The 12573-nt window shown below is 44.5% G+C and overlaps 1 protein-coding gene across 1 annotated transcript; it reads right to left on the reverse strand.

The window, feature by feature from the left end:
- Positions 1–12235, reverse strand: KPNA2 (karyopherin subunit alpha 2). The gene is made up of 11 exons (XM_008012007.3): positions 12105–12235; positions 10732–10829; positions 10445–10582; positions 6885–6973; positions 5001–5269; positions 4652–4746; positions 4290–4553; positions 3556–3789; positions 3125–3307; positions 947–1096; positions 1–341 (listed from the first exon to the last, which is right to left on the reverse strand). Exons 2-11 carry the CDS (start codon positions 10804–10806, stop codon positions 249–251), a joined length of 1590 nt encoding a protein of 529 aa, XP_008010198.1. The 5' UTR covers positions 10807–10829; positions 12105–12235; the 3' UTR covers positions 1–248.
- Between the last annotated feature and the right edge of the window lie 338 nt (positions 12236–12573).

A 12573-nucleotide genomic window follows, 5' to 3' on the forward strand; every position in this document is an offset into this window, starting at 1 on the left:
TGAAGTAAAGGGTGGACTTTAATGTTTATTTACAGGATGCTGCAAGATATGAAATTCCACATAGAAATAAGAAACCTAGTCAGAGGACAAGCTTCATACAGTATGTACAGTTGGAACTGTTCAAGTATAGTTTCAGTGTAAAAAGTGCTACAATAACAAACCACATTTAAAAAGAGTTCTTAGTAGAGAAACAATAAGACAAAATACCAAACATGGTACACAACAAATGTATGCCTCAGCTATGTGATCTAAAAGGTAAAGGTCCCAGGAGCCCCATCCTGAACTTGGAAGGTGTAGCCTTCAGAGGTAGTTTCCGGCACAACGTTTTGATCTTCCTCTTCCTGGAAATGTATTATAAAAAGAATTTAAGTATTTCAAGCAGCAGCCTACCTAGAAGTCTATATTTAATCTCTAGGTCTTGATCTGCATATTATACCTTTAATCCTGTATGATATTCTAGTATTTGACATAGGGGAGGGAGGGTCTCTGAAACTTTGCCAATTCATGAGTGCCTGGGGTGTTGCAGGGACTGGGGATAAGAAATGCTACTACAGTGACAGAAACAGATTTTTTTCTTCCCCAACTGCCACTTTTCAATAGGAAAAGACTGTATTAGGCCCAGAGCATAGTGGTGGGTTTGGCCTCCTTCTCTATCACCTCCTACAATGACACCCACTAACTTACCCTCCAGATATTCTAAGATTCTCAAGGCTGTTCATTTGAAACTAATCTGGTGACACTTAAAATCTCAGTTTAAAAAGATTTTATTACCATCAAGCCAAACTAGAGGGGCAAATAAGTACATTATGTCCTATGCACACTGGTATTTTACTATATTTAACAAAGATATGAGACTTATTTTAAAAAGTATGAGGGGAAAAAAAGGCTCATGGCCTTGACTTTAGATGTTTCCAAGTTGTTACTAATATTACCATCCATTACTCACCTCTACAGAGAAATACTTCTCAATTAAGCTTAACGAAGCCTTATACACAGACTCATTTTCATGGTTTTGTAGAGCTTCAATTTTGTCTAAGCCACCACATTCTTCAATCATTATACTAAGTTTCTCAGTTTCACCTAGTTTTTCAGCAGCCTAAAAAAAAAAAATTCCAAGTTTACTGGTGTATACTCTGAATGTTTTATTTTAATGAACAAAACAACATCGATAATTTGAATATAGATACATGTCAGGCAGAAATAATCACCTAACAGTTCCTTCAACAAACCTATCACTATCACAGTCCATTTTATATTTTGTTGAAATTCAATGTGATTGGATCTGTATCTGCTTTTAGCACTACTTCAACTGGAGCCAAAGATCTTAAAATCAATAGCTCTCAACCTTTTCTATGTATCAAAATCACGTGGGCAACTTTTAAAACATACTACATTCCAGTTCAACTGGTCTGCTATGGGAACAGGGGCTTATTGTTCTGTAAAAAATCCTTTAGCATCACAAGGTGTAGTCAAGGTGTCAAAGGCAAAGATGGCCTATGGAGTGCTAGACTAAATGTCTGACCAGAATGTGTGTTGGTATTAAGGATTTACTGGACATACGGAATGGTATGTAGGTTAGTTTTCCTTTAAATTTTCAACTTTAAAGAGATACATAAATATCTATAGATGAAGTAACAGATTTGCTTCAAAGTAACTTAGGGGATTAGATGAGGTGAAGAAGAAATACTGGCCACATATTGACAAATTATTTATACACAGTGACAAATACACCAGCATCCATTATTGTAGGCTCAACTTTTTTTTTTTTAGACAAGAGTTTTACTCTTGTTGCCCAAGATGGAGTGCAATGACGCAAACTCGGCTCACTGCAACTTCCGCTTCCCGGGTTCAAGCGTTTCTCCTTCCTCAGCCTCCTAAGTAGCTGGAATTACAGGCACCTGCCACCACGCCCGGCTAATTTTTTGTATTTAGTAAAGTCAGGGTTTCACTATGTTGGCCAGGCTGGTCTCAAACTCCTGACCTTGTGATCTGCCCACCTCAGCCTCCCAAAGTGCTGGGATTACTGGTGTGAGCCACTGTGCCCAGCCTGTAGACTCAACTTCTATATGTAAAAATCTCTAGAATCTAAAGTTGATGAGTAGGACTGACCTACCACCAATCACTATGACAAAGTGCCATATGCTGGTATGCTTGGATCAATTAGGGATACAATCAGAAGAAAAATATAAGTTACTCAAATTTTTTTTTTCTGAGACAGTTTCACTCTTGCGGCCAGGCTGGAGTGAAGTGACATGATCTTGGCTCACTGCAACCTCCACCCCCCGCCCAGGGTTCAAGCGATTCTCCTGCCTCAGCCTCCCAAGTAGCTGGGATTATAGGCGCCCGCCACCACACATGGCTAATTTTTGTATTTTTAGCAGAGACGGGGTTTCACCATGTTGGCCAGGCTGGTCTCGGACTCTTGACCTCAGGTGATCCACCTACCTCGGACTCTCAAAGTGCTGTGATTACAGGCATGAGACACCATGACTGGCCAAGTCATTCAAATTTAATTTCACCAAAATTCAGTATGAAATTGGGACATTAGGCCGGGCGCGGTGGCTCAAGCCTGTAATCCCAGCACTTTGGGAGGCCGAGACGGGCGGATCACGAGGTCAGGAGTTCGAGACCATCCTGGCTAACACGGTGAAACCCCGTCTCTACTAAAAAATACAAAAAACTAGCCGGGCGAGGTGGCGGGCGCCTGTGGTCCCGGCTACTCGGGAGGCTGAGGCAGGAGAATGGCGTAAAAACCCGGGAGGCGGAGCTTGCAGTGAGCTGAGATCCGGCCACTGCACTCCAGCCTGGGCGATACAGCGAGACTCCGTCTCAAAAAAAAAAAAAAAAAGAAATTGGGACATTAAATCAACTAAGTAAACAGATGTGATGAGCCCACATAAACGCCCCGACTTCGATTCAGGTCCCATCATCCACTTGTCATCTCTTTCTTCTTTGATAATGCCTGTCACATTTTTAATCAAAGGTGTGGCCCACCTAAACAGGCTTTCTGAATCTGTGGCTTACTAATGAGTAAACTTACAACAGTTGCCCTCCCCCAGGTCTAAATAGTAAACTGATTATTATCAAGTTCAAATTCAAACAAAGCCACCTTGATAGGACTTACCTGAAAGATATTTGAAATGGCATCCAGGATAACCAGAATAATCTTGGTATCTTTTGCAGTTAAGAGGTTCATCAATGGTTCTATTATGCCACAGTGAACAAGGTACACAATCTGCTCAACTGTTCCACCACTAGTGTAGTTGGTCACAGCCCATACAGCTTCCTTTTGTGTCTTAAAATCTGCCTATTAAACATAAGGAAATGGTTTTATTTCAGAAAGTTGCAAGAATAAGTTTCCAAGAGTACTTTTTCACAAAAACAATGACTCAAAGTACCAAGGTTCTATCCAGCTGTAAGTGAAAGGGGTTACTGGGTATTTTTCAGCAAAGGACTCCAAGTAGAACCCAAGATTCTTGCACGTGAAGAAGCTTATCAAGCAGAGCTTTCTATAAATACTAAAAATGACTTGATTAAATCCTAAGACTTCATTACCTTAGAGAGAACACTGACAAGGAATGGGACTAATCCATGATTCACAACTTGCTGTATCTGGTCCTGACGGCCAGCTGTGATGTTTGACATTGTCCATGTAGCTTCCTTCTGAATGTTAGTTTTGGGGTTGGTGAGCAGGCTGGGAAAGACAGCGAGTGCTCCTGCATCAATTACAACCTGAGTCTGTTCATCTGTACCAGTGACAATATTCCCTATGGCTCTTAGGGCAGGAGTCTGAAAAAAAAAAAAAAAAATGTTGATGCTGGTTTTTTCCCAGCACTTCAGAAATTCTGTACCCTAAAAGTTTTAACAAGAGGCCCATCATGGGTATGAAATAGGTAATATTTCAATATTAGTATCAACTGATAATTTTTTTTTTTTTTTTTTTTTGAGAGACAGGAGTCTTGCTCTTGTCACCCAGACTGGATGGAGTGCAATGGCACGATCTCGACTCACTGCAGCCTCTGCCTCCCGGATTCAAGCAATTCTCCTGCCTTAGCCTCCCAAGTAGTTGGGATTACAGACGCGTGCCACCACATCCAGGTAATTTCTCTGTAGTTTTAGTAGAGATGGGCTTTCATCATGTTGGCCAGGCTGGTCTCTAACACCTGACCTCAGGGGATCCACCCGCCTTGGTCTCCCAAAGTGCTGGGATTATACAGGCATGAGCCACCGTACCCAGCCCTGATCATGCTTTTTATACTTATGTCCTAATCTACAAGTAAATAACTTACCACAATTGGCAATTCAGAAGCTCCGAGAAGCTTCACAAGTTGGGGCACAACTCCTGTTTTCACAACCATGTCAATTCGTTCATTTGGACCATCAGTAAGGTAGGAAATAGCCCAGCAGGTATCTGCTAATACTTCTGGATCATCATGATGCAGGAGCCGAACTAAGGTAGGAAGAATCTGCTCAACAGCATCTATCGGGGGTGCAGGATTCTTGTTGCGGCAAAGATTTGAAAGTGTCCAGGTAAGATTACGTAAGTAGCCACACTAGGGGGAAAAAAATAGGCAATGAGAGGTTGTCTTTTGAGAAGATGGGGGAAATTAGAATGAAGAAGTGAGTAACTTTATTCATGTTAGTAACTTACTGCTAAAGATGACATATCAGGAACCGCAAGGAGAGCCAACAGTGGGTCAACTGCACCATACTTAATAACCAAGTCTCGGAACACTGAGCCGTCACCTGAAAAAAAAAGGCAAGATTAATTTTATTACCTTGTCCAAAACCATCAACGTTCAGTGATTGAATGCACCAGCAAAAACTCCCAAATGTACTTAGATGCCCCTCTGCTGCCTTTGTAAAGACGACACTTTCATTCCTAATAACGACTTGAAAGCAAGCTCAAAAGTTGACGAAGTCGTTACTACTTATAAGGCCTTTCTTCGAACTCATTACGCTTAGATACATTCAGTCAAAAGAACTTCAAGTCCAAGTACCTGCAATGTTTCCTAGAGCCCAGACGGCTTGTTCACTGATGTGAGCATGGGGAGATGCCAACAGAGAGATGAATGCTGGGATGGCACCTCCATCTACCACAGCCTTGGTCTGTTCTGATGTCCCAGAAGCAATGTTAGTAAGTGCCCAAGCAGACTCAAACTGAATGGGACTACAATCAGTTCTGCCCAAGAAGTACACAAATTTTGGAATCAAACCAGCCCGGATTATGTTGTCTATGGGGGGCTGTTTTTCTCTAGAAAGTAGTTTCCTAAAGGGGAACAAAAAGAGAAATAAAAGTTGAAAGTGGTTAACAAAAGGAGTTTGTGTAAAAACCAATTTAAAATGCAATTCAACAGTTTAGAACTTCAGACAACCTTTTAAGTAAATCACTAAATGCTGAGACATTCTGGAACCTAAGAGAAGCTGAACAGATTACCTGTATGGTGCTATATATGCGGTATAATTAACTACCATTTTTCCAAAAATTAATGTAGATTACCCTCCTCTCCATCCCTGCAGAAATCTACAGATCTTGTCACTTAAACTTTTGACATTCTGACAGGGTTATACTCCCATTGTTAACTGAATTTGTTCTCCCTGACAGTTGTGGTTAAGCACATTTTTATTTTTTGAGACGGAGTCTCGCTCTGTTGCCCAGGCTGGGGTGCAGTGGCCGGATCTCAGCTCACTGCAAGCTCCGCCTCCTGGGTTCACACCATTCTCCTGCCTCAGCCTCCCAAGTAGCTGGGACTACAGGCGCCTGCCACCTCGCCCGGCTACTTTTTTGTATTTTTTAGTAGAGACAGGGTTTCACCGTGTTAGCCAGGATGGTCTCGGTCTCCTGACCTCGTGATCCGCCCATCTCGGCCTCCCAAAGTGCTGGGATTACAGGCTTGAGCCACCATGCCCGGCTACATTTTGTTTTTTTGAGACGATCTCACTCCACCCAGGCTAGAGTGCAGTGCCATGATCACAGCTCACTGCAGCCTCCACCTCCTGGGCTCAAGTGATCCTCCCACCTCAGACTCTTTAGTAGCTGGGACAACAAGTGTGCACCACCACACCCGGGTAATTTTATTTACTTATTTTTTGAGACAGAGTCTTGCTCTGTTGCCCAGGCTGAAGTGCAATGGCAAGATCTCAGCTCACTGCAACCTCAGCCTCCTGGGTTCAAGCAATTATCGTGCCTGGGTCTCCCGAGTACCTAAGATTACAGGCATGTGCCACCACACCCAACTAATAATTTTTTTTTATAGAAACGGGTCTCACCATATTGCCCAGGCTGGTCTCAAACTCCTGGGCCCAAGTAACCCACCCCCTAGCCTCCCAAAGGGCTGGGATCATAGGCATGAGCCACAGTGCCCAGCCTAGAACTTTTTAATGATAATTTACCATTGAAATTTGTTCTTCCGCACACTGTCATGCTACAGAACTTATTAATCCTTTCTATCATATCATAAATATCTGTGTATGGTGGGAGGTAAAGGTCAAATTATACTTATCTCCTAAATGGATCTATCATTCTAAATGCATGTCTCAATCCCACTTACTATTTATTTCTTCCTTTCCCCGCCAGTGACCTGAAACATTACTTTGGTAAAAATTTTATGAGCAGGTGCAATGGCACACACCTATGATCCCAGCACTTCAGGAGGCTGAGGTGAGAGGATTGCTTGAACCCAGGCATTCGAGATCAGCCTGGGCAAAATAGCAAGGCCTCTCTCTCAAAAAGTTAATAAATAAAAAATACTATTTGGTGTATGGCTGGCTGGCCTAATCTTTCCTTACACACTATCTGTCCCTTCCTGCCCCCACCCCAAAAAAAAAAAAATCTAAAAACCTGAATTTCTTGGGCTACCCATGCTATTGCAGACAAGACTTACCTGGCAGCTTGAGTAGCTTGGAGCTGATTTTCCACATTGCTGCTATTTATGCCTTTGACAATGTCATCAACAGACCAATTTACAGTACCCTAGAAGAAAAGTGAAATTTTGCACATTATCATTAAGCTTAAACACAAACAATAAAATCCACACTTACTTGTGTAAACATCATTAGGCTTATAGCCAGCTACTACATATTTAGCCCTACATTTAATTTTGCCTGCTAAATATTCATTATTTTATATGTAGAACAGTTTCCAAACTCAGTGTCATGACTCATCAGAGTCTCAAGTTATGGAGTATCCAAGTGTTTTGTCGCTAAAAAAGGCAGCTTTGAACCATTTAAAAAATGAACTAGAAGGCCAGGCATGGTGGCTCACACCTGTAAGCCCAGCACTTTGGAAGGCTCAGGAGGGAGGATGGTTTGAGCTCAGGTGAGACGACCTCCCCACGACAAAAAAAAAAAAAAAAAAAAAAAATCCAGGCATGGTGGTGTTTGCCTGTCGCCATACAAGACCAAAGATTATTTCTACATTAGTCTTAATAACTTGCATTCAGATATACTTTGAGGGAGAAAGACATGAAGTTATAGGCAACGTTCTGAGGATTTTCTTTTTTTGAGATGGAGTTTCACTCGTTCCCCAGGCTAGAGTGCAGTGCCACGATCTTGGCTCACCACAACCTCCGCCTCCTGGGTTCAAGCGATTCTCCTGCCTCAGCCTCCCGAGTACCTGGGATTACAGGCATGCGCCACCACACCCAACCAATTTTTTTTGTATTTTTAGTAGAGACAGGGTTTCTCCATGTTGCTCAGGCTGGTCTTGAACCGCCAACCTCAGGTGATCCGCCCGCCTGGGCCTCCCAAAGTGCTGGGATTACAGGTGTGACCCACCACGCCTGGCCGAGGATTTTCGTATCTAATTTTATAATCTGTGTATTTCCATGGTTGAGTGTTGTTGCAAATATAAATGTTTTATGTTCAGCTGGGCGCAGTGGCTCATGCCTGTAATCCCAGCACTTTGGGAGGCCGAGGTGGGCAGATCACCTGAGGTCAGGAGTTCAAGACCAGACTGGGAAACATGGTGAAACCCCAAGTCTACTAAAAATGCAAAAATTAGCCAGACATGGTGGTGATCCCCTGTCATCCCAGCTACTTGGGAGGTTGAGGCAGGAGGGTCACTTGAACCCAGGAGATGGAGGCTGCAGTCAGCCGGAGATTGCACCACTGCACTCCAGCCTGGGTAACACCTCAAGACCCATTCCCCGACCCCCACAAAAAAAAAAAAAAAAAAAAAAATTTATGTTGTGAATCACAGTAGAAAGGTTTGAGAACCAGTGCTACCCGTAATTTAAAAAGACAGTATCCCTGTCTCTCCAGGAGCCTGACGCCTCACAGAGGAAATGTGACAAGCAGACAAACAGCGTACAACAAGTGGTAAATAGATGGGCTACACAGCATTTACTCCCTATTTTGGGTGCAGAACCAAGGTGCTAGAGAATCCTGAGAAAGAAGTGTCTTTCCTGCTAGGCTAAGGAGTGCTATAAGGAGAAGATGAGCTTTGAGTATTAGTACCCTAGATATAGAACATAGGTAGTATTCAATTAAAAAAAAAAAAAAAAAGATAAATGTGGAGTGCTAAAGGAAGCATAATGTGGCTGGGTGTGGTGGCTCACACCTGTAATCTCAGAACTTTGGGAGGCCGAGGCAGGTAGATCACCTGAGGTCAGGGGTTCGAGACCAGCCTGACCAACATTGCAAAACCCCGTCTCTACTGGAAAAAAACAAAAATTAGCTGGGCATGGTGGCACATGCCTGTAATCCCAACTACTCCGGAGGTTGAGGCACGAGTATCGCTTGAACCCAGGAGGCGGATGTTGTGGTGAGCCAAGATGGTGCCCTGCACTCCTGCCTGGGCAACAAAGCAAGACTTCATCTTAACAAAAAAAAAAAGGAAGCATATTGTGAGAAAAAGATGTAGGAAAGTGCCCAGATGAAAGATAAATTTGAAAATCTAAGATAGGTCTACTTTATGGAAGGCCTTCATGGAGCAGGGATTTTTATTTTTACAGATAGGGTCTCACTGTCACCAGCACAGAGTACAGTAGTGCAATCATAGCTCGCTGCAACCTCAAAATCCTGGCAAGTGATCCTTCTGTCTCAGCCCCCTGAATACCTAGGACTAAAGGCCAATGCCACCATGCCCAGCTAACTTTATTTTTTATAGAGCCAAGGTCTTGCTACGTTGCCTAGGCTGGGCTCAAACTCCTGGCCTCCAGTGATCCTCCCATTTCAGCTTCCCAAAGTGTTGGCATGAACAGGCATGAACCACCATGCCCAGGTGGAATATGAATTTTTTTATTTTTATTTTTTTCCTTGATTGTTGCCCAGACTGGAGTGCAATGGGACAATCTTGGCTCACTGCAACCTCCGCCTACCAGGTTCAAGCAATTTGGAGGATGGATTTTGAGGAGAGAAAACACATGTCTAAAGCAGTACTTTAGGAAAAATTTCAGGAAAATAATATATGGCACAGAAAGGAGGAAATGATAACTTAGGAGGCTACCATAAATATTTCAGAAGGAAAGTCCTGAACAAAGCTGGTGACAAATACAAAAAAAGAGAGAATACCAAAAAAGGCAGAAATAAACCAAAAACGGGCAGGGCCTGGTGGCTCACGCCTGTAATCCCAGCACTTTGGGAGGCCAAGGCAGGCATATCACGAGGTCAGGAGTTCAAGACTAGCATGGCCAACATGGTGAAACCCTGCCTCTACTAAAAATACAAAAACAGACCGGGCGGTGGCTCACACCTGTTGATCCCAGCACTTTGGGAGGCCGAGGTGGGTGGATCATGAGGTCAGGAGATCGAGACTTTCCTGGCTAACACGATGAAACCCCGTCTCTACTAAAAATACAAAAAAATTAGCTGGGCGGGGTGGTAGGCGCCTGTAGTCCCAGCTACTTGGGAGGCTGAGGCAAGAGAATGGTGTGAACCTGGGAGGTGGAGCTTGCAGTGAGCTGAGATCACACCACCGTACTCCAGCCTGGGCAAGAGAGGGAAACTCAAAAAAACAAAACAAAAAAATACAAAAACTAGTCAGGCATGGTGGTGCATGCCTGTAATCCCAGCTACTCAGGAGGCTGTGGCAGGAGAATTGCTTGAACCCAGGAGGCAGAGGTTGCTGTGAGCCAAGATTGTGCCATTGCACTCCAGCCTGAGCAACAAACCGAGACCCCATCTGAGGGGGGGGGGGGGGGTTGAGAATAAGCCAGAAACTGGTTGGCTCTGGACACAGTGGTCAGGTCAAGGTACCCAGTTAGCAGCTAGAAATGCAGGGAAGTCAGAAGGAAGGTCAGAGCTAAAGGAAGATCCTAAATCAGCTTCAGTGGATTACGGAAGGCAGGAAAGAAGACAATTACTAATTGGGAACAGAGAAAAAGATCTTCACAGAAAGTTACAACCTAAGGCTAAAAATGTTAAGTTTACTTGAATTTCTAAGAAAAGTTCCTACTGATTTTCTGGATTTCACGTAACTCATAAACTAAAATACATTTTTTACCTGGTTGTTGCGGTTTTCCTGCAGCGGAGAAGTAGCATCATCAGGAAATGAGCTTACGTTTCTCCTCTTCAGCATCTGGTCATCCTTCTTAGCTTTCCTCAGCTCCACATTGACCTCTATTCTGCGACGCCTCATTTCCTTGAGAAAAGATAACATGCCGTTTCACCTATCACATCAGTTTTTGTTGCTAAGTGAGGGTATTTTTAAAAAGATCCCTAAGTTTTCACCCCTTTCCAAATGTCCTCCCATTTAAACACCACCACAGGAAAGCAACAGAAGGTACTCACTGTACTGTCTTTTCCCTTGTTCTTGAATCTGTGAAGACGGGCAGCTGGTGTATTAGCATTCTCGTTGGTGGACATGGTTATGAGACAAAGGGAGAAAGCTAAAAGATGGGCGAAGAGAAAAATATTTCCTTTATCGTTTTCCTTTGTCAATAATAGTACCAAATAAGAATTGAATTATCAAGCATCTAATGAATCCACAACTGTATACTAGAGGATCATCATGTTTTCAGCACTATGAAATAGCTTTCCCCAACGGGGAACTGTCCCCCTTCCCTCTGAAGGGCTGAGACTTCCTGGAGAGGGCTGTCCACCAGAAATAGATTGCAAGCTATATAAATTGAAACTTCCTAGTAGCCATACTTTTTAAAAGGCGAAAAGAAACAAGTGAAACTAATTTCAATAATTTATTTTACTTAACCCAACATATCCAAATAGTATTTCAACATATATATTTCAATATATAAAATAACTGATATCTTTTACATTCTTTTTCCATACTCCATCTTTGAAGTCTTTTGTGTACTTTAAGCTTACAGTGTATTTCAATTTGGACTAGCCACGTGTGTCCACCGTTTCTGACAGCCTGGCTCGATACTCCAGAGTCCCTAATAGTTAATCCAAGGCAAAGTAGGGGAACCAAGTTAACTTACAGCTAAAAATTATGTGCCAGGGCAATAAATTCAGATTCTCAGGAGGCTCGCACTACTTTACTGTCTTTACTTGGCCAAAATAGGTGCAGATTCGAAAACTAGAAATTTGCTTCATCATTACATTATGGTCAACATTAAAAATGCAGTGCCGCATGTCGCATATTTGATTTGCATTTCCAGAGACTAGGAGTGAATGCACTTAATTAGGACGACATCAGCTGTCGTCATTCAGAAGACGACAAAAGTCAAAGCCCTCCTTACAATTTGCTATCTTTGCTTTCATTACGCTCGCCTACGACTTGGTGGCACAGCCACCCCGGGGCCAAAGTGTCAGAGACGGTGCTCCCAACTGCCACCCCCAGCCCCTGCCCCTGCCCCTGCCCCTATGTCGGGGAAGATGCAACGAGAAAGGGGGAAGAGAGGCCAGGGCCGCCACGAGCCCTCCCGGGACATTCGCCCTCAGGCCTGGCTCGCTCTGATTCTCCCGACCGCCACGCGATATGGTCTCCGCTGCCGTTTGAAGAGCGTCGGCGCCCTAAACCCGCAGACCCCGCGAAACCCAGCCGCCTGGTCAATGAACCAGTCGCCCCCGAGGCCTAGTCAACGCGGGAGGCTGAGCCAGGCTCGGCGTGGACCCGGGGCCTCCTTCCCCCCACCCAAAGGCGAACGCCGCCCGCGGGCAAACCGTTAGCGCTCGGGCCGAGCCGCCGCCTGAGTCTGTACCTGCGAAGCGGGCCCGGGCTTCCACGGGAGGCGATGCGGGGAATCAGCGGCTGTGGGACGGATGCACTCAAAGCGTCCACCTCGACTCAGCTCAAAGACCGTGTGGCTCGTGCAGCCGGCCGGCGCGATTTAAATTTCCCGGTGACTCCGCATTCCGATTGGCTGGTTCGAGCCCAAGCTGTGTGCCCATTGGTGGATTTGAAAAACACGTTGAGAGGGGAGGGAGTCATAGGGCTTAGGGGCGAGGGGGGGGGGGGGAAAGGAGGATGGCATCGCGAGATGAGGGAGCGGCCGGGCGGTCCCCGAGCGCCTGGCGGGGCGGAGCGGGAGGACTCCAGATCCCGTCAAGCAACGCGAAGGGGCGGTCCCCTGGGCCGTTCGTGTTTCCACTGGGTTGAATCGCGCATGGTCCCTGGGCGTTTTCCTGGGCGACAGCCTTAAACAAATACCGCAAAATGATTCTCAAAGT

Source organism: Chlorocebus sabaeus, chromosome 16 (genome assembly GCF_047675955.1).
Source record: "Chlorocebus sabaeus isolate Y175 chromosome 16, mChlSab1.0.hap1, whole genome shotgun sequence".
Taxonomy (NCBI): Eukaryota; Metazoa; Chordata; class Mammalia; order Primates; family Cercopithecidae; genus Chlorocebus; species Chlorocebus sabaeus.